The sequence below is a fragment of the Castanea sativa genome, chromosome 10 (genome assembly GCF_040712315.1).
Source record: "Castanea sativa cultivar Marrone di Chiusa Pesio chromosome 10, ASM4071231v1".
In the NCBI taxonomy this organism is placed as follows: Eukaryota; Viridiplantae; Streptophyta; class Magnoliopsida; order Fagales; family Fagaceae; genus Castanea; species Castanea sativa.
The window spans coordinates 36,157,579-36,179,840 of NC_134022.1; the positions used below are offsets into that span (position 1 = coordinate 36,157,579).

General features: G+C 33.9%; 1 protein-coding gene across 1 annotated transcript; it reads left to right on the forward strand.

Annotated features, from left to right (window-relative positions):
• The first annotated feature begins 14,787 nt into the window (after nucleotides 1–14,787).
• Nucleotides 14,788–21,927, forward strand: LOC142611774 (LRR receptor-like serine/threonine-protein kinase ERL1). The gene is made up of 27 exons (XM_075783906.1): nucleotides 14,788–15,013; nucleotides 15,585–15,723; nucleotides 15,878–15,949; nucleotides 16,068–16,139; nucleotides 16,267–16,338; nucleotides 16,427–16,498; nucleotides 16,638–16,709; nucleotides 16,850–16,921; nucleotides 17,020–17,091; nucleotides 17,179–17,247; nucleotides 17,404–17,475; nucleotides 17,632–17,703; nucleotides 17,776–17,847; nucleotides 17,927–17,998; nucleotides 18,082–18,153; nucleotides 18,276–18,347; nucleotides 18,444–18,515; nucleotides 18,593–18,664; nucleotides 18,805–18,876; nucleotides 18,976–19,047; nucleotides 19,159–19,230; nucleotides 19,315–19,386; nucleotides 19,459–19,532; nucleotides 19,685–19,816; nucleotides 19,912–20,250; nucleotides 20,621–20,991; nucleotides 21,181–21,927. Exons 1-27 carry the CDS (start codon nucleotides 14,896–14,898, stop codon nucleotides 21,538–21,540), a joined length of 2,970 nt encoding a protein of 989 aa, XP_075640021.1. The 5' UTR covers nucleotides 14,788–14,895; the 3' UTR covers nucleotides 21,541–21,927.
• Nucleotides 21,928–22,262: the final 335 nt, after the last annotated feature.

The following is a 22,262-nucleotide window of genomic DNA, read 5'->3' on the forward strand; positions in this document are numbered from 1 at the left end:
CTTGAGTTAGTCTAACAAAATCCATTCACAATAATTATGGTTTTTTATTTAAAAATTAAAATATCGATTTGTTTCTTCTATTTGTAGGCGAGATTCAATCCCAAGTTGCATTAAATGATAAAAAATGTGTAGCTGTAACAATTTGTGGAATGGAATATACATCTTCCTTTTTTTTTTGATAAAATCATAGTTCTCATTATTTTATTTTCACAAACGTTATATATTTTTATGAAAAAAAATTATATGCTTATTCATATATAACCTTTTTTAAAAATTTTTGGCATAATTGTATCGTTCATATTGTCCTATATTTTTTTAGTTTAAACTTTATCTATCAATAAAGAAGAAACTTTATCTAACTTTATCTATCAATAAAGGAGAAACTTGCAGCACTTAAATTGACTAGACAAATGTGATATCCTCTCAAAAGCATATTTCCTTCAATAACAATAAGAGTGAAACCTTATGCAACATCCAAAAATGTAAAAAGCATATGATATAAATATTTACCAATGATATTTTTTTTAGTTTACCCGAACCAGTGCCATTGGAAACTGAAACCAATTCAGATCCATCCACGAGGTGGCAACAAAATGTTAGTATATTGGAAACTAGAATCTCTCTCAACCCTTCAAAAATAATAAAAAATAAAACTCACACAATCATTACGAATGCCAGCTTTTCCCAGAAAATATATATATAATAACTAGTAAAGACACAACTTTTTTCAAGAATTATGAATAATAAAAAATTTCAGATTTGAAAAAGTACATATATGATAGTAAATCTCAAATCCCCCAAAAAAGGACAATATCTATATCATACTACCATCATCAATCATGTCAATTCAACCTTTTGTGAAAGAGTGAAGACTCGAATATTAATGCCTTGTTTTGAGATGGTCCCCCTGTCAAATGGGGATGTGCTGTCCCAAATGATAATAAAAGTATATAACACACAAAAATTTACTTTCATTATTTTAATATAATATTTTTATGATATATTTTATATCAATTTTTTAAAAAAATTACAACACAATAAAATAAAGTTAAAATGCAAATTTTACTTTGTAATTTCATTTCAATCATCTAATTTTATTCTCATTCAATTAAGATCTTCATATTTCAAATTTATTTTGTAAAGACACGATTTTTAGACCAAGCCCAAAATGTAAAGGATTTTGGGTCAGTAAACCTAGTACAATAAATTTATTGAGAGTGGGTCAAAGAGCTAGGCTTTAGTGCATGAATAACAGTTAATATGGTTTTAAATTATGAGCCAACAAGAATTGAACCAGGTTTGTGCGATAAAATTTGTCCTCGGCATAATCCGAGGAGCTCTGTTCTAGTATATATTGGATGACAATGGTTACAGGAGTTCTTTAAATTGCTACAATGCTTTATCTTCTTCTTTTTTCATCCCCTTTTCATGAAGGGCCTCTTGCATTATATAGTTCATTTTGGATGATTTTAATCATACACTTGTTAATCTTTTGAGTCACCACTTGAGTGTTTATCCTATCAGACACCAATTCTGGCCTTTTGTGAGTTGTGGTTGCCGAGGTAGTACTGTTCAGGGGTATTTTCCACATAAATGCGGTCAGAAAGTTAACTGCAGGGCATTCAATACGGTGTAGCAGCTTTCCCTTAGATATTTTTGAGTCTTTATCCCTATTGTACGTTCATGATACTCGTTCCTATCATTAGAACTTCCTGTAAGGTCACTTTGATCATTAGGATCTAAATCCGATCTGCGTTTAGTTTATCCGAGGAGATATTCCTCCTCGAACTTGGACTACTCACGATCTCGGCCAAAACCCCACGCTCTCGGCCGAAGTCCAAGACCCCACAATAGCCCCTCAAAACTCCGGTTTTTTCCTCTCATCCGAGGAAAAAAGTTGGGTTTTGAATTCTTAAGAGTAAATTCTGCTTTGATCATTTGATTTACACCCGGGGAAGTGTCGTTTCACGCGCCCCATATTTGTACTGTAAATTGCTCCTTTCAGAGCTACCAATCTGAGGATTTGGTTATAATCTTGGATCTGTCTTGACACTTAGTGAAAAACAAATAGATATCATGGAATGTTAATTCCCCAAAGTACGTGGTCCGATGAGTCATGCATAACTAAGGTTTCGTTTGAACACTTTGAAAGTTGTCATGCAGTGTTAACTTTCCCACATTATCTGGTCCAATGACTGAGACATGATCAAGTTATCGTTTAAACACTTTGAAGAGAGATGTCATGAAGTGTTAACTTTCTCACATCATCTGGTCTGAGAACCGAGGCATGATCGAGTTATAGTTTAAACACTTTGAAGAGAGATGTCATGGAATGTTAACTTTCCCACATCATCTGGTCCAAGGACCGTGGCATGATTGAGTTATAGTTTAAACACTTGAAAGAGATGTCATGGAGTGTTAACTTTCCCACATCATCTGGTCCGAGAACCAAGGCATGATTGAGTTATAGTTTAAACACTTTGAAAGTTGCCAGTATGTGTTAATTTTCCTAAAGCAGAAGGTTTGAGGACCCGACATAGCTAAGGTTCTGTTTAACCACTTCTAAAGATGCCAGTGTGTGTTAATTTCCCCAAAACAGGAGGTTTGAGGACCCGGCATAGCTAAGGTTCTGTTTAACTACTTCTAAAGATGCCAGTCTGTGTTAATTTCCCCAAAGCAGGAGGTTTGAGGGCATAGTTAAAGTTCTGTTTACCACTTCTAAAGATGTCAGTGTGTGTTAATTTCTCAAAAGCAGGAGGTCCGAGGACCTAGCATAGCTAAGGTTATGTTTAACCACTTCTAAATATTAGAAGATATCAATATATACCTTCAAGAACTAGTATCGCCGCAGAGCCCCTTTGAACTACTCATGTGTTACTGCCACTTCCTCTAATGGAGTTCAGCGAACTTGGCCACCATATTCGCGAGTACCTCGCCCTTGACAGAGGTACGAGGCATGTACTTGATGTCAGAAGACCCTAGAACTATGCCCCATTCAGCAATCCTCCCCGTATAATCCGTACTTCGTAGTATAGACCTGAGCGGAAGCTAAGTTAGGACAAAAACTGTGTGTGCCTCGTGTAGTGATTTGCTCACATAGTAAACTGGCCACCATAATGACTTTCCCCAAGGAATCTTGTTGATGGGGGCCTAATCCTACCATATTTAACCGTTGCACTTCCTATCACACAAGCTCTCCCCACGGAAGACACCAATTGTAGGGACACGATTTTCAGACCAAGCCCAAAATGTAAGGGATTTTGGCCCAATGAACCCAATACAATAAATTTGTAGAAAGTGGGTCAAAGAGCTAGACTTTAGTGCATGGATAACAGTTAATATAGTTTTGGATGATGAGCCAACAAGAATGAAACCCAGTTTGTGTGAGAAAGTTTGTCCTCAGCACAGTCCGAGGAGCTCTGTTCTAGTATATATTGGATGACAATGGTTACAGGAGTTCTTTAGATTGTTATAGTGCTTTCTCTTTTTCTTTTTCCATCCCCTTTTCATGAAGGGCCTCTTCCATTATATAGTTCATTTTGGATGATCTTAATCCTACACTTGTTGATCTTTTGAGCCACCACTTGAGTGTTTATCCCATTATACACCTTTTTTAGCATTCTGAGTTGTGGTTGTCGAGGCAGCACTGTTTAAGGATCTTTTCCACATAAATGCGACCAGAAAGTTAGCTGCAGGGCATTTAATGCGGTGTAGTAAATTTTCCTTAGATATTTTTGAGTCCTTATCTCTATTGTACGTTCATGATGCTCATTCCTGTCATTAGAACTTCCTGGAATGTCACTTTAATCATTAGGATCTATACCCGATCTGCGTTTAACTTATCCAATGAGATATTCCTCCTCGGACTCGGACTACTCACGATCTCGGCCAAAGCTCTACGCTCTCGGCCGAAGCCCAAGACCCCACATATTCAATTAAGTTTTTGTATCAAATTTTATTTAAAAAATTACCATTAAAAAATATTTATCAAATAAAAGAATCTATAAAATTAATAAAAATAGTTTATAGATTTTTTATGTGAGATTTAAAAAAATAATTAATTTAATTAGTTAATTGCATGCTTAGTAACATCTGTTTGATGTAATTGGACAAAAATCTTGGATTGAATAAATGTTAAACTTAAAGAACTAAATTAAACAAAAGTAAATTTAAAGATCTGAAACAAATTTCAATCAAATTTAGAGGGTCCAATTTACATTTTAATCTTAAAATAACATAAACGACCAATAAAAAAACATTTTATTTATCTAATCCAAAAAATATCTATCTCTTTTCTCTCTCCAGTATTAAAAAAGATTAAATTTTGTTTACAACTTGGTACCCATTTATAGAAGGGTACTATAGCATGCTTTAAAAAAGAAATTAAAATTTGGCACATCTCATAAAATATGATTTTTGGTGTTTGGTCCATTAAATGCTAAAAGTTTAGAATTTAGCTATTCATACATTTGATGTTAAGGCTTTATAAGTACGAACTTGGAGGTAAGAAAGAAAAAAAAAAAAAGAGTACGGATTTGGAGAGAGGTTATTTTTGTAATAAGACAAAAAGTTAAAAATTAACTTTAAAAAAAACTAATAAAATAAGGGACAAGTTAACTAATGTCATAATCACATTGGTTTAAAAAATATTCTTAAAAATATTTTATGAAAAAAAGTAATTAATTTTTTTATTAATTTTTATATTTTCATGAAAATAGTGTCAAAATTTTCTTAAAATAATTTATTAAAATTTTTTCAAAGAACGCCCGTTATTAACAATTTCTCAAAGAACATCTGTTTTGAGTGTGAATTTTGAAAATCTAACCTTTAAATTTCATATTCTTTATGTTCTTAATATGAATATCAAATTTCTTTCAAATCGGATCTTATTTACTATTCAGTTAATAAAGTTATGTTTTATATATAATTTGAGATCACAAAAACTTGAAATTTAACATATATTTGGTAATAAAGTAATTAATTTTTTATTTTTTAAAAATTTTACAAGTATGAAAAATATAATAGAAATATGCAATTCAACAATTAGACTTTTAAAATTTACTCTCAATATAAAAAATATACAAAAAATTTAAAGAGTTTATTTTCAAACTTTGCTTTTAAAAAATAGTCCAAGCTTATGAGAAAAAATATATTAAAAAAAAAAAGTTAAAAATGTAGTACATAAAAATTAAAAAAAGCTGGACACGGATTCAGCATTGGGGCCACATTAGCAAAACAGAAGCTGACGGCGGCTACCGGCGTAGAAGTCGCCGGTTGTGCTTTTTGAAATGAGGGTACAGGCCTATTCGCTGTGCCTACCTAAGTTTTCTGGGTCTGTCACACCACCTAGCAAGCTCTGCTCTGCATAAAGCTCCATGCATAAACTTATGACTCATGTGTCACTTTTTTTTATGCTATGTTTATTGGGCTAAGTGCCCCCTCACACTGCCATTTTCGCCACCTGGATTTTGGCTTTAATAATGGGGGCTCTTTGATTAAGATTGTTGCTGATCTGATGCGACTTGTTGCGAGTGTCTCGGATGCCCAAACCAAACTTAATGAAAATCGACTTTTTAGTACTGCGTTTTTGGATTGCGAGGAGAAGAGAAAGGTGAGTCTTTTCACATTATTGACGTGTTATGATTAATGATTTGCTGTCTTTGCTCTTATTGCACATTAATACCTGCATATACATTCAAAATTTTTAAATTTTAAAAAGAAAAACGTTACTGGAACAATTATTGCGCTACAATTTACTACCAGTTGTTAATGGAAAATAAAAATGGGTGGTTTTTAAAGAAAAAAAAAATATATATATATATATAGTGAGATTCAATTAATTTAGCTCAATTGAAAATTTTTTTTTGATACTTAAATAAAAGATTTATGATTCAATTTTTATCTACATCAAAAATTAATTAGTATATTAATCTGATGATAAAAAATAATCATTAAGAACGAACAAAAAATAATGAGTCCATCCAAAATTGGTCTCCTAACATTGCTTTTTTTTTTTTTAAATGTTCAACTTGCATTTCTAGGAATTTTTTTTTTTGTTACGAGTAAGTTTACTATTATAACAATTGTTATAATTTTTGTCACAACTTGTTATGAGTCTACAATTTTATTACTTACAAGTCACTCAATTGGTAAAGTTTTTGATAGTTAATTAAAAGATTTAATCCCTGCTTACATCAAAAACTGATTGATATCTTAGTTTGATGATAAAAAACAATCATTAAGAGTGGACGTTATAAATTAAAACTCTTAAAAAAAAATAATGAGTCCACATTTTCTTTATCCAAAATTTGTCTCCTAACATTGCTTTTTTTTTTAAAATTGGTTAACTTGCATTTCTAGGATTTTTTTTTGTTACGAGTAAATTTATTATTATAACAATTGTTATAATTTCACCACAACTTGCTGTAAATCTACAATTTTATCGCTCACAAGTCAAATATTACGGTAAAATTGTGAAAATTGTTGTGTTATCATACTTTTTTTTTTCTTGGGTGAATTTTGACCAAGCCACAGAAATATCGTGAAAAAATTATGGTACTACACCCAAATCCACAATGTCCACAACTCAGAGTCCAAATCTTCTGTCCCACTTTTCCTGCTCCACTCTATATTCCACCAATAAAAACTTGCCACGTGTTTACCTAATTAATTAAATACTATCATTATTGACTTATTAAATGCTACAATTATTAATTAATAGTAGTATATGGACCCACTATCACCCCTCCACCAACCACTACTCACCACATGGACGAGTTGTGAGCAAAATTGTAGTTTTGGGTGTGGCACCAGAATTTCTCAAAAATCATGGGCAAAGCCCTTGACATTCTATTTGTAAATTTAATAATATTTTGAGAAGATTAGATTATTTCTGTAAGGTTCTTGTGAATAAACCTAATATAATCATTTTTTTTTTTTAAGCCCAAATATAAGAATCTTACCAAAGTAATAATCAGACTAAATTTGATATATACTTATATGCTCGAGCATACAAATTTCCAGGCATAATATTCTTGATTATTTTTACGTTTGATTCAATATGTATGGGGTTAAATTGTATATTTTGTCATCAAATTTTTATATTTGTTTCAAAAATATTTTTATTGTCATCTTACGTATGAATGAAAAATACGTGTCATGACAAATGAAACTTATCAACAACCTAAACCCAAAAAAAAAAAGAAAAAAAAAAAAGAAAAGAAAAAAAAGAACTCACATTATGGGCTCCACCTCATTAAAATGATATTAGTTTTATGAATTGTGTTTGTTGCTCTAGTATTTTCAATCACTACCATCTCAATCCACCTATTTGCAACAAAAGCTACTTGTGCCATATCCACCATTTTATGTAGGAGTGCTTGTTGTTTTACCAATAATTATGTGACTAAAACATGCATAACATTCACATTCCACACGTTGGCCTAGTCTTTTTCCTTTTATATTTACAGTAAAATAAAAAACTTATGTACGAGGACTGGGCTAATATTAGATACCACCAATAATTTTAGATAGTATTTATTTTGATTCATAAGTACAAACGAAACTTAATATTGTTTAAAAGATCCCCCAGTACTCCTCCAAGTTTTTTACTTCATCATAGTTCCATCTATGGTTGTTATCCATTTACCATTTGATACCTTAGCACATTATTGTGCATATATAACGGTCACAATGCATTCAATGTGAGGATGCAATCAAGACCGGCTGCTAGACATATACAAAGGGATCTAAGTTTATCGACAAGAGATTCAATTCATTTAATGTCAAATATCCATACATCCTATTGGCTGCGTATGGTGGGAGTAATGATACAAGGAGTAACATAACTAATTAACTATAAGTTGACTACAAATTAGTTTTTATTTTTATTTTTTATGGATAAAGATCATAAACCGTAGTGTTGATATTATTGAAAAGTACGCTTGTAGCGAATCCAAATTAAGCATTGTTATCGTCAAGCTAACTAACGTGCAGACTTGCTGGCAAGAATGGGTGTGAAACAAGAATTAGATTTCGTTAAATTTTTATGTGGACGTTTTGAATGCTTTTTAGGATAGTATGAATGGATTGTATGTAAATAGGGCCTATCTTGATTCTGAAGTAGTTGTTTAGTTTTGTTAATGCATCATCTTTTACCAAAAAAAGAAAAAAAGAAAAAAGAAGAAGATATTTTTGAAAAGTACTTAAAATTAGGGTATTAGTCAAAAATTTATGAGAAATGCTACGTCCACAATATTTTTACAACAAATTCTAATTGATAGGTTGTTACAGGTTTTTAATTTGAATTTACCACTAAAATTACTTTATTACTCACTAATAAACAGCAAAAAATAATATGACACATAAAATTTGTTGTGAAAATATTATAGGTATAATATTCCTCAAAATTTATCATGCTTTTTGTGTTTTATCCTTAAATTTTTTTAAACTCATTTCAGTATTTGATCTTATATAATTTATTTTAATATAAAACTACACCTTTACTATTCTCAGCAATTAAAGGCACGCATCGCTTTGGAAAGGAAAGCAGGCTAGCCCATTAACCCAATTGAGAATCTTGTAAGCGATAGCACCATTGCAGTTTCGACAAATGTTAAAAAAGACACTGTATGTTTACTGACTCAACGGACAACCGCTGGTATGTCTTTAGGAAAACCGGCAAAAACATGATCCAACGGCCAAGGTTATGTTACGATCATCCCGGTCCCCATAAATATTTGTCATAAATTAAGTAAAAAGTAAAATTGCGTTATCTCTTAGCTAAAAAATTGTAGTAGTATGAGCAGCTTTATACGAGGCTAACCTGTTTGTTACTTAAGTGCTGAAAATGCTGCAAGTTTCAGACAATGATCCTGGACTTTTTCCGACCGGACCAACCCTTTTGTGCTTGTGTTTTTATTCACCTCCTTCCTTCCAAAAAATTCACTATCTTGTTGCGTAAAATATGGTAAAAAATAAATAAACAAAACAAAACCCAACAAGACAAAAGTACTGTAAGAAACTACTGGTAAATTTTTGCAGGAACCAATAGGCAAAAGGAGGAGTAGTATAAAAGAATGAGTTTTAACAACATGCGCGTGTTCACGCGAATCACATTTTGCACTAGGGGACCATCCATACTGGACTAAAGATTGGTGATGAATATGAGTTAGTGAGAGCTCAATTATAACAGGTCCAGTTTTGTGCAAAATTATAAATAATTGCTTCTATTATTTTTGGTTCTACCCTAACGACTCTTTTTTTATTTTTTTCAAGCTAAAGCTAGCTATGGTGTATTATGATCAATTAGGTCGGCCTATATATGTGATGAAATATTGGTTTTATTTGATTGTTAAAACTACCCACATCCTAAAATTCTAGACAGGTCCATTGGCTTTAAATTACTGTCAAATTAGCAATCCATATTTATTTGATTCCTACAAAGTGCTGCTTCTTTTTGTTTACTAATTTAATGCGCTACCATTTCCATGTAAGACTGTGTGTCAAATTTTTTTGTCAAATTTGTTGCTCCAGAGTCTAGACACCGATCCATTCTGTTGACCAGATTTATGTCACTTTTTTAGGGTCTTTTTCTTCTGGGGCTAATATGAACCACTCAGTTTACTTACCCATTTTTATGGTCCATATTTTCAACCATTATTTTATAAGGTGGGGTTCGTTTGGCACAGTGGATAGTGCCTAGCTCATTGAACTTCAATTATAGTGAGTTATAATGAGTTGAATTCCAACTATCTTGACCTAAAGGTATCAAAATTGACTATAATTTTTTTTTTTTTGAACTTAAATTGACTATAATTTTGAACATCCACAAAGAGCTTCAGAAATATCATAAACTTCTATCACAAATATATGTGTGGATGTAACAGTGGAGTCAGGGCAATGTGGTCCTTGAATTGTAAAAAGGAGCAAATGTGAGTAGTGAGCAGTAAGTGAAGTGGACCAATATATCCTGAAATGAGGTTTTCTTGTAATAGAAGATCTTGTCCTAGTTTTATGGTCTGTTGCGCAAATACAGAAAACAGAAGCACACAAAAAGGATTCTTGTGGTCATTTTAGGAACTCGGGAATCACTTTTTTATGTGATCCATTATGTTTTATCACTTACCCCACCAAGATACAGTGTAATAATAATAAAAGACAAAAAAAAAAAATTTGTGTATGGAAGCAGCAAAAAAAAAAAAAAAAAAATGTTTGGTTTGAGAGGTTGAGAAAGAAAGAAAGAAAAAAAATTACTCGTTGTTTTTTGTTTGTTCAAAAAAGAATAGAGAAGAAAAATAAAATGTGAAGAGAAAATATTTTTATAAATCTTACAAATATTTTTTTTAAATTTTCTATCAAAATTCTTAAAATTATTCTTATTCTTTTGAAAAGTTTTTATTTGTATAAAATTACATTTATATCTTTATTTTTTTATAAATTAAAGGGGTTAAAGTGTAAAATACATTTTCTTTATTTTTTTTCTCTTTCTTCTTTTATAGAACACTTAGGCCGATTTAGTAGAGTATGTTAAACACACATTTTTAATTTTTAAACAATATTAAACATATTTTTAAACACCTTTTTACTCATACATATTTCAAAAAATACAAATAATATCACTCAAATTCCTCTATTAAATAGCCCATGTTATCTTTATTTCCTTTTTCCTTTTCATCAACGGGGTGGAAGTAGCCTTTTTCCAGTTTCGTTAATTCGTTCCAACAGTTTTACAATTACAGTCTTTATCCTACGCCACCTTTTGTCATTGCCACGCTATAAGTTTTTTTTTTTTTTTTTTAGAAAGTCCACGCAATAAGTTTATAGCACATACCCCATCCAAAAAAAAAAAAAAAAAAAGGTCTATAACACATATCTCCTCGTACGACACTATACACGCGCCATACAATAAAGCGCGTGCCAATTCATATGCAATTACTAAATCCATAGGCAGCTTTCTTAAATTAAAAATTAATAATAATAAAAAGAAAGGAGATAATTTTGATTATTTGTCAAAAGATTTTGAATATTGGATTTGTGGATTTAAGTTATTCCATGAATGGTATATGCCATACGTTGGTTTAATTTAGCATAAAAACTTAAAAAACCCACTACATCCCTACTTGTAAATATAGACTATTGCAAAAAAAATTGCAATTGTGCTACTAAATATAGACTTGTAAATGTAGCACAATGGTAAAACTAAATAATAGTTTTTATTCAATTTGACTTTTTCTCTTTCTTTATTTTTGGGTTTTTGTTTTATTTGAGTTTTTTGATATATTATTTTATTGTGTAAAAATATTATTTTAATGTATTATAAAATAAAAGTTGGGACGTTGAGAATATTGTAAAATGGAATGATATAATTGATTAAGTAGTTTTTTGAGATGGCAAAATAGAACATGATAGAATAATGGAATGCAAATGCTCTGGTGACTAATGAGGTATCCATTAAAAGCTAACTAAGCTCAAAGTAGTGACATTTTTTCATTCAAAACTACATCATGTTAAACCCTAAATTTTGGGGCAAATTGCAATTTATAGATATTCTTTTTCAATTTAAACCCTTAAACTTTGTGGTATTTTGATTTTACCCCATAAAATTTTAATGTTTGAATTCATTAAATTATGTCATTTTAAGTTGAGTAGGTTCTTAAAAGACACCAATTCTTAAAAAAAAGGTTCTTAATAGACATCTCTTCACAGTATATATCAAAATTTGAAAACTTTAAGGGGGAAGTTTTGTTTGGGTAAAGTTTTATGATTTTTAAGAATGTTGGCAAATTCTTCTCATATTTGATTGCAAATCACACAATGGCAAATGTTTGTGGATATGTGAATTCCAACTCAATCCCCTTTTTTGTAGAAATATGGGTTCTCTCAATCTCTAATTGAGAGTAGCTTATTTAGTGTTTTGTTGAAAATACTAAAAATAAAACTGAAAGTTAAATAAAAAAAAAGTTGATTTTTTGTTGTTGAAAATACTATAGCAGAAAATTTGAGCGAGACCTATAATAATAATAAAAAGTGAGTGAAAAATAAAGAGAGTAAGAACACTAACAGTACTTAACCGTAAGACCAAAAATAGCTCTTGGTCGTGTGAAGAAATAAGCTACTTAACTTTAAAAGTAAGCTTTTTTACCACCAAACTTGCAAATAGTATAAATTTTAAAGCAAAAAGCGAGCTTTATAGAAACCCATATGCATACTATGGGGTACTAGAATTCTGAGTAAAGTAGTCATGCCATGTGTCATGGCATGGCCGAGAAGGGCTACTACTATGTGGAGAGTCCACATCCTTAGACTTTATGATCACGTCATCAAATAAGGCCTTACTATGCGGAAAGGGCTTTGGGAATGGGGCTAGCACTGACATGACTGAAGAGTTGAAGGCTGCTATCACATTCAATGCATTCCACCAAACCTCTTGACCACATTTATGTGGAGAAGACCCTTGAATACTACTGCCTTGGTTGCCGCATTTCACAGGGGTACAAGGAAGATGGTTGATGGGACTGAGACTTGAGTGGCGGCCTGCATGATCAACAAATGGATGGATAGGATCATCCAAAAGATACTATATAAGGTAGAAGGTCCCCCAAAAAGGGGGAGATCGGAAAAACAACAGAAAAAAACATTGTATAACAAAGAAAGGAAATTGTAACACGCCTGATAGGAATATATATTAAGAACAGAATCTCCTTGGACATATCCGAGGAGAATTATCCTTCTCAACATGGTGATTGCCTTCTATTTCCTTATCTCCTTGAGTTTCTTGGCCTAGGGTAAGCGCTATCTCCCCATGAATGCCTAGTTCCGAAGTCCACTCTCTAACAAATTCATTGGGTGAGACTATTTGCGTCTAGGTCCTTCATTCGGTTGGGCTTCAGCACTAAATCTAGTCCTTACACATACTAATTATTTAGAACATTAGTATTGGTAGTGCTAAAAAACTAAATTGCTATTAGCACCACAAACTACAAAATTGGGATTGCATTAATGGAGCTAAAGCCATAAATTTTGGCTTCTCAGCTATAGTGCACACCTATCTTTGGTTGTGCATTGTAGCTCAAATGTACAAAAAAATAAAATATTTGTGTGTTCACACTAGTAGGATTATTTAAATCAATTCTTTTCTTATTTTTTTTAATCTTCCTTTTCTTTTCTTCCCAATGCTCATCTCTCCTCTCTCCTCGCACTTTCACTTTTCCACTCTTCCATCATATTTTTTCTCTTTTTCTACCTTGCCGACCTCACCTGCTTAACCGGCAACAGCCCCATCTTGCTTGCCGAACTCTAACCCACCCATTTTGTCAACCCATCTCGCCGACCCAAGCCCACCAATACTTTTCTCCCTTTCATTTTTTTTTTTTTAAATTTCTTCCTCCACTTCACATCAGGCCAACTCCCATGCCCAAATGCCAGACCATCTCGCCCTTTTTTCTCTCTGTTGATGGGTTCTATTTTTATTTTGACGAATGAGTTTTGATTTTGTTGATGGTTGATGAACGAGTTTTGTTGGTGGTTGCTGGGTTTTGTTGATGAATTGGATTTGTTGATGGTTGTTAGGTTTGTGGTGGTGGATCAATTTGTAATGGTTGTAGTGGTTGATGGCGTCGTGAGTGGCTGTGGATTGAAGGGAGGGAGAAGATAGAGAGATAGAGATGAAGAGAGAGAAAAATAAATAAATAAACAAATAATATTTAACTTTGATGTGAAAATAAGACCATCAATGTGGAGTGAGTTGTGAAATAGTATGTTAAAATAGATAAAGTGGTTTTTTGTGGTGCAAAAAAGCTAAAATTTTGCCTCCATCGATGTGGATGCTCTTATATTCCATACCTTGTAAGAATTACATTTTTTAAAATAAAAATTTGACAATTTTAAGTCACTAACATTTTTATATTAATTAAGAACAAAATCAAAATTATTCCAAACTTAAATTAATACACACACACACACACACACACACACAATTTAGCTACAAATTGGTTTATAGCCTAAGATTGCAATTATCCTTGATAAGATAAATATTATTTTATATTTTAAAAATTTAACCGTTGTATTACATGTAGGGCAGAGCCAGGGGTCGAAAGGGGACACTTGCCCCCTTGGCTCCACCCAAAAAATGTATTAATACTTCTTCTATTATATTATATAATACAATAAATGCTTTAAAAAATTATATAAATAAATGGTTAATAAATAAGATGGTTTTTTAAATCAAGACCAAAACCCTCCTATACAATATTTTTATAATTACAATTTTAAAATAATTTTTAATGTAAATAAACCCCTAATAGATAAATAATATAATGAATATATTATTTTATTTTGAAATTTTTTTACATTCAAATATTGCTTAATATACACCTGAATGAATTATTATTTTCAAATTGAACTCAAATACTATATATACATATATTTAAATGGAATAGTAAAGGACTCTGAATAATGCATGCGGTTACTTTCCTAAACATGTTGCGCGTGGGAGTGACAGTAAACAATTCCAGCATTACTAGCCTGTCGAAAAATGCAACAACATTGGGAAACGGAGAGTACGAATGACGGCCGCTGTGTGTGTCTCGTTCTCTCTTTCTTTTTCTCAATTTAACGTCGCTTCACCGCCGTTTAGATCTCTCCATTTTCTCTCTCTAGCCCCTCTCTCTCTCTCTCTCTCTCTCTCTCTCTATACAGTACACACACTCTCCCCAGCCAGACTCATTAACTGTGTTCCTTACAGTTCACGCTAAACGCCTGCTCTATCTCTCTCTCTCTCTCTGTGTCGTACAAACAAAAGTTGAACTATATATCATCTTCAATATTTGTTCTCTCTTTTTAACACCTACTTTTTCTTCTTTTTCATCCTCTCTCACTCGTTACTTTGGACACAATATGGAGAAATGGGTGTTGTTGGAGTGGAGAAGAAAGAAGGAGCTGTCTTTGTGTTTGTGTTTGATAATGCCGCTTCTGTTGTTTCTATGTCCTACTGTTTCATCACTTGATGACCAAGGTAGCTCTTTCTTTCTTTATTTTGTGTCTGAACTTCGAGCATTGTTTTGGTTTGTTTTGTTTACTCTTTTTTGCCAAAATTTTTTTATGGTTGAAGCTTGTTTTGTAGCCCAAAGAAGCTACAATAATAAGAAGCTGCCAACTATTGAGTCCAAGTTGTTGTTTTTAACCTTAAAAAACCATTAATGGCTTATGCTCCCTGATTCTCTGATTCCTTGCTTTCAAACAAGAAGGAACAAAACAACAATAAAAAAACCAATGAGTTTTTGAAATCTCACTCTATCTGTGCTTCTCTTTAGAGCATTTTCAACTCATATTGACCAAAGCCGACCCATCACTTGCCCTGTTGTTCTGGGTCCTTGCTTTCCCACATTTTCCGACCATCCAAACGGGGTCCAAAGACGAAAATTGCGAAAAGAGACTTCCATTCTTATATGCAAAGTTTTGTTCTTTTACTTGTCCCAGAGCCTTATTATCATATAGTATCACTGTATGCGTATTTATTTTGGTAAGTGAACACGCACACCTAGTCTCATTCCAATTTAAAAATGGCGTGGATGTTATTTATGCAGGCAAAGCCTTAATGTCGATAAAGGCCTCGCTGCGCAACGTAGCAAATGTTTTGCTTGACTGGGATGACTTGCACAACCAAGATTTCTGTTCCTGGCGGGGTGTCTTTTGCGATAATGCTAGCTTCTCTGTGCTTTCTCTGTATGCTTCTCTTCCTAATACCCTCGCTCTTTTGTTTGGCACTAAAACTCCGATGAGTTATACTGTTGCATTTTTTAACCCCTTATTGTTAAAATGCTAGTGTCAAATGGGTTTTTTTTTTTTAAATTCTAAGGTTTCTGTTACATTGTTGAAGGAATTTGTCTAATTTGAACCTGGGTGGAGAGATTTCACCAGCCATTGGAGACTTGAGAAATCTTCTATCCGTGTATGTTTTTGACTTTTTTGGTACTTCTGTTTTCTAATATAATTTTAAAGCTTGTGATGCTTCTGTACAGTTCATATAAATGATTATTATTTGTGTTATGTACTTGTAAAAATTGCAGAGACTTTCAAGGGAATAAGCTAACTGGTCAAATCCCAGATGAAATTGGAAACTGTGTTTCTCTTGAGCATCTGTATAATATCTGTCTCTCTTTTTGGTTTTTGTTTTTATCCCCTCGTCAGGGATATAGCTACTTAAAATTTCGAAAGCGTTGTACTCTTGATAGATTTAAAAATAAATAAAATTTACTCTGAATATAGGGATTTGTCTGATAATTTGCTGTACGGGGACATACCTTTTTCGATATCTAAGCTTAAGCAGCTTGAGTTTCTGTAAGTTTTCACTTACACAACGCTTTTCCACGTCTTATATTTCAGACACGTTTTTAGTTTAAGAACTAAGCTAATTCCCTGCATGTAGGAATTTGAAGAACAATCAGCTCACTGGTCCTATTCCCTCAACATTAACTCAGATACCGAACCTCAAGACCATGTAAGCTTCTCTTGATTATCATGTGTTCAAGTTTATTTGCTCCCAGTGGCCGTTAGAATGCATTAATTCTCTATGATGTTAATCTCCGAATTGATCATGTATTAACAACTATATTTTCTTTTGGTATTTTTACGTGTAGTGATCTTGCCCGGAATCAGCTTTCGGGGGACATCCCAAGACTTCTATATTGGAATGAAGTGCTGCAATATCTGTAAGTACCATCTACATTTTGCTTTGCTGAAAAGGGGATTGTATTCATTGATGTTTTGTCTCTGTATTGTTTGAAGAGTATGTATTGAGACAGTAGAAATCTAGAACTTTTCAATCATTTTCTTCAAACTGTGTTTGTAGTGGGTTACGTGGCAATGCATTGACCGGAACACTCTCACCTGATATGTGTCAATTAACTGGCCTGTGGTATTTGTGAGTACTCAAGTTCTGTCTTGTGTTCACTTTGGATCTTTTTCCTTCTGTTTGACATCCTCGATCATGAACTTGAAATTTTCTTATTTCATTTCCAGTGATGTTAGAGGCAATAATCTGACTGGCACAATCCCAGACAGCATTGGGAACTGTACAAGCTTTGAAATCCTGTTTGTCTCTTTACTTGTGTAATTTTTCATTTCCTTTATATGCAGTGTAGGTTTTCATAAATATTTAGTTTGTGTTGGTAATTTCAGGGACATTTCCTACAATCAAATCACCGGTGAGATTCCGTTCAATATTGGTTTCCTACAAGTGGCAACGTTGTAAGTTTCCTGCCAGACTAGAATTTTATCAATTTCAATCGCATAAGGAACTGCAATTTTGGCGATGAAAGTTTATTTATTTTTATCACATTCTGTTGCTCATTTTGGACTCAAAACCATTGGGGCACTTTTCAGCAATCTTGTCTTGTGTTTTAGATCCCTGCAGGGAAATAGGCTTACGGGGAGGATTCCAGAGGTGATTGGTTTAATGCAGGCCCTGGCTGTCCTGTACGTATGCATGTTATTGCTTTACAATTTAAATAATTTTTTTCTTCCGGATTTGTTTTTGCCATGGCATTCTTATTGAAGTGCTTTATGTGGCTGTTACGGGTATCTTTTTCCCAAATTTTAAGGAGTTGTATATTTTATATCCACTCTGTGTAGGGATTTGAGCGAGAATCAGCTTGTTGGGCCCATACCACCAATACTAGGCAACTTGTCATACACTGGAAAACTGTGAGTTCCTGTTGCCTGAAATGGAAACTAATTTACCAAGGGATTTTATTCATTTGACACCTGTTTCACCAGATATCTCCATGGCAACAAGCTTACCGGGCCAATTCCTCCAGAGCTTGGCAACATGTCAAAGCTCAGCTACTTGTGAGATATATCCCACCACACTAATCTTTAAGATCATTGTGTTATATTTTTTTGTGTACTGAATCAGGAATATTTGCAGGCAATTGAATGATAACAAACTAGTTGGGCAGATTCCGGCTGAACTAGGAAAGCTGGGACAGTTATTTGAATTGTGCGTATTTGTTACTATCGTCTATTCTTTGGTCATTTACAACTGTTTTCTGTTGTTAATTGGCTCGTTTTACAATGCCTCAGGAATCTTGCCAACAATGAGTTAGAAGGCCCTATTCCTTCCAACATCAGCTCTTGCACAGCATTGAATCAATTGTATGACATCTAATTTCTTGTAATGACTTTTGTCGTCAATTTCTTCTTCTTCTCTTTTATTTTTCTCCTACTCTATGCACATTAACTTTGAATGCGTATGGTTTTGTATCTTCTCCCTGAAGAAATGTACATGGTAATCGCTTAAATGGATCGATCCCATTGGGTTTCCACAATCTAGAGAGTTTGACCTATCTGTAAGTGATGACTCATTGAAATCTAATTATTAAGTTATGATTAAGTTGAACATGTTTCCTGTAGACTGATCTAAGAAAAATTTTCTGGACCTGCAGAAATATATCAGCAAACAATTTCAAAGGCTGGGTTCCTGTTGAGCTGGGGCATATTATTAATCTCGATACACTGTAAGTGTCATAATGAAATTTGTTATGTCAGTTGGAGTCCATCTAAGCTGAGGCTTCTCAAATTTCCATGTTGGCAGGGATCTATCAGGAAATAATTTCTCTGGTCCAATTCCAGCTTCTGTTGGTGATCTCGAGCATCTTCTCACCCTGTACGTCCATAATTTTTTTCCCCCCCCCCCCCCCCCCCCCGGGCCCTCTTTATATTTCTGCTTTTGTGTTTTCTTTCTGGAGTCATTGGTTGACTATTATATCATGGCACATAATATTGGTGATGAAAATATATGGTCAGGAATTTAAGTGGCAATTGTCTTGATGGGCCTATACCAGCAGAATTTCTGAACCTCAGAAGTATACAAATTATGTGAGTTAATCAGACATGGGTGTATTTGTCCGAGTATTCTTAAGCCATCACATTTGATACTCTTTCCTTTGGTACTTATATTTACTTTTAATTTTGTAGTGATATGTCATTCAATAACCTCTCTGGTAGCATTCCTCCTGAGTTTGGGCAGTTGCAAAATATTGTCACTCTGTATGTATCATCCTGTTTGCTGCCCCTTCCTAATTTGATGAGGTTTTTTACCTAGCATATATCTGGATTTCATTTTGATGTCATTTCCCTTTTGATAATATCTTATGGTAGGATTCTGAACAACAACAACTTGTGTGGTGAAATTCCTGATCAACTAACAAATTGTTTCAGTCTAGCCACTTTGTAAGTCGAATTTCCTGTTACTAAACATGTTTTTTCATGTAACTTATGAGGTTTGCTCTAATGCTCAATTCCCAAATATTTTAGGAATGTCTCTTACAACAACTTATCAGGCGTTGTACCTCCTATGAGGAACTTCTCACGGTTTTCAGCAGACAGGTATGGGAAATAATAGTTGTCTAGTCTACATTTGAGTAGGCTCTCGTATTGACTTGTGTATGTTTATATCAGCTTCATTGGAAATCCTTTATTGTGTGGCAACTGGTTGGGATCAATATGCGGACCTTACATGCCAAAATCTAGAGGTACTTGCTCATTTCTATTGGTGTGATTTTGTTACGTATCTTTCAGATTCTGCTACCAATATATACGTAATGATCACAGACTTTCGTTCATGTCTTGGGATTGGCTGTTGGAATTTTATCCTAATATTGCAATATATTTTTCTCTACCCCAGCACTTTTCTCCAGAGCTGCTGTTATTTGTCTGACTCTGGGCCTCATCGCATTATTGTCTATGGTAATAGTTGCTATCTACAAATCCAACCAACCAAAGCTTTTGACAAAGGGATCTATTGGAACTGGGCAAGGTAATATATTATCTGTAAACTAGTTGAGTTATAAAGGAGTGGGTTTTATTGCCAGTCTTTAACTCTGTATCCTAATGTGTTTCTTTCCTTGCCAGGTACCCCTAAAATGGTAATTCTTCGCATGGATATGGCTATTCACACCTTTGATGATATAATGAGAATTACTGAGAATTTAAGTGAGAAGTATATGATAGGCTATGGTGCTTCTAGCACAGTATACAAGTGTGCTTTGAAGAATTCCCGACCCATTGCAATTAAGCGACTTTACAACCAGTATCCTAACAACTTACGAGAATTTGAGACTGAGCTTGAAACCATTGGTAGCATCAGACACAGGAATGTGGTCAGCTTGCATGGTTATGCACTGTCTCCCTTTGGGAACCTCCTCTTCTATGACTACATGGAGAACGGTTCTCTGTGGGATATGCTTCATGGTTAGTTGCTTGCCTGAACTGTTGTTTGTTTCGTTATGTTAATATCAAAAGTTATGGTGCAAAGGAATGCTGTCGTGTTCGTTTAATTTGTGGAACATAGTAAGTTATAGTTGGTGCTTTGGTTGGGTGTAGAATTATGTATATAAAATAGAACTTATGGTGGTAGCTAATTTAATAAACAACCAAATGGTCAGATTTTTTGTTTGGGTGATCAACTTTGAGATTGAATACTGTTAACTGTTTTGAGATTTTGGTCTTCTACATCGCATTTAGGGAAGTAACTCTTGACACAGTTGAAATTTACCTATTTACTAGTGTTATTAATTGGAACTGGCAGTGCCTGATTGTTTTGAGCTGACGTACATGACAGGATCATCAAAGAAGGTAAAACTTGATTGGGAGACACGATTGAGAATAGCAGTTGGGGCTGCTCAGGGACTTTCCTATCTTCATCATGACTGCAACCCCCGTATTATACACAGGGATGTTAAGTCCTCAAATATCCTGCTGGATGAGAATTTTGAGCCTCGTCTCTCTGATTTTGGGATTGCCAAATGCATCTCTACCTCCAAAACTCATGCATCCACTTATGTTCTTGGAACTATAGGCTACATTGACCCAGAGTATGCCCGAACTTCCCGGCTCAATGAGAAATCCGATGTTTATAGCTTTGGTGTTGTTCTTTTGGAGCTGCTGACTGGGAAGAAGGCAGTGGACAATGAGTCAAACTTGCATCAACTGGTCTGTTTTCTGTTCTCAAAGTTTATGCTCGAGTTGTTTTACTTTGGTCTATGGATGAAATACATTTTTCCAACTTGTGTTAGAGGCGTTGAATCTTAACGCATCTTAAACATTAATTTAGATTGACATAGTTGATGTTAATCTAAAATTTTCACCTTTCTTTTTAACTTGATTATGTTATATTCTCAGATATTGTCAAAGGCAGATAATAACACAGTAATGGAGGCTGTTGACCCTGAGGTTTCTGTAACATGCATGGATTTATCCCATGTCAGGAAGACCTTCCAACTTGCTCTCCTGTGCACGAAGCGGAACCCATCTGAGAGGCCAACCATGCATGAGGTTGCAAGGGTGTTGGTCTCCCTGCTTCCGGCACCTCCCAGAAAAGCCTGTCTTGATCCACCGAAGACCATTGACTATGCTCAATTTGTGATTGACAAAGGACAGCAACAATCAAAAATACAGCAGCAGCAAGTTCAGCACAACAATTCATCTGATGCTCAGTGGCTTGTTCAGTTTGGTGAAGCTATATCTAAGAACACCCTTTGAAGGAAGTGTACATTTCAGTCTTTTTGGCATCCATTATAACAGAAACAGAAAGAACAAACAAGAAGAAGGATGGAACAGGGGGAAATCCCAAGTTTTGATTTTGATGCGCTTAGTTCTCTTCCAACTAGATTCTTATGAGCCCATCTGACTAGGTTCCACAACATTTTGCTAACTATTTTACTGTATTAAGTTCTATATACGTCAGATCAGACTAAGTTTTGAACAGCCTTTTTGTACATTCAGGCCCTGACTATGTGTAGGTACACTTATTTTGTTTAAGTACCGGGTGCCAGCTAGTCTATGTGCTAGTGTAATTAATGTAAGCTGGTCCAACCAAGCAGTATGCACTTACAACCCTTTTAAATGTCATTCAATTGTTTCACATGATATTGCTGAACCTGTAAGATTCTGCTTCTCTGAGACAGGTTCACGAGTATTTTACCTCTCTTCTATTATTGATGCTTAACTGGCTGGTGAGCATTGCTAAAAAAAAGGTCGAAATAAAAAGGGTCAGGGCTTGTATATATTACTACATGTGGAAACCATAGCAGTACGAAGCCTATGGGTTTCTAACTTTCGATGGGGCCCATTTGTAGGAATGCGGATAATTGGTGGTCTAGTACCTGTGGAAGTTGGTTCCATGGTACACAGCAACGTACTATTGTAAAATTATATATTTTACACAACTCTACATCGATTTCCAAAATGTGTACATATTCGAC

Coding starts and splice junctions, on each gene's coding strand:
- LOC142611774 (XM_075783906.1), top strand. CDS start 14,896: ATGGAGAAATGGGTGTTGTTGGAGTGGAGAAGAAAGAAGGAGCTGTCT. Junction 19,231..19,314: donor TGTTTCAGTCTAGCCACTTT/GTAAGTCGAATT, acceptor CAAATATTTTAG/GAATGTCTCTTACAACAACT. Junction 19,533..19,684: donor TTACATGCCAAAATCTAGAG/GTACTTGCTCAT, acceptor TCTCTACCCCAG/CACTTTTCTCCAGAGCTGCT.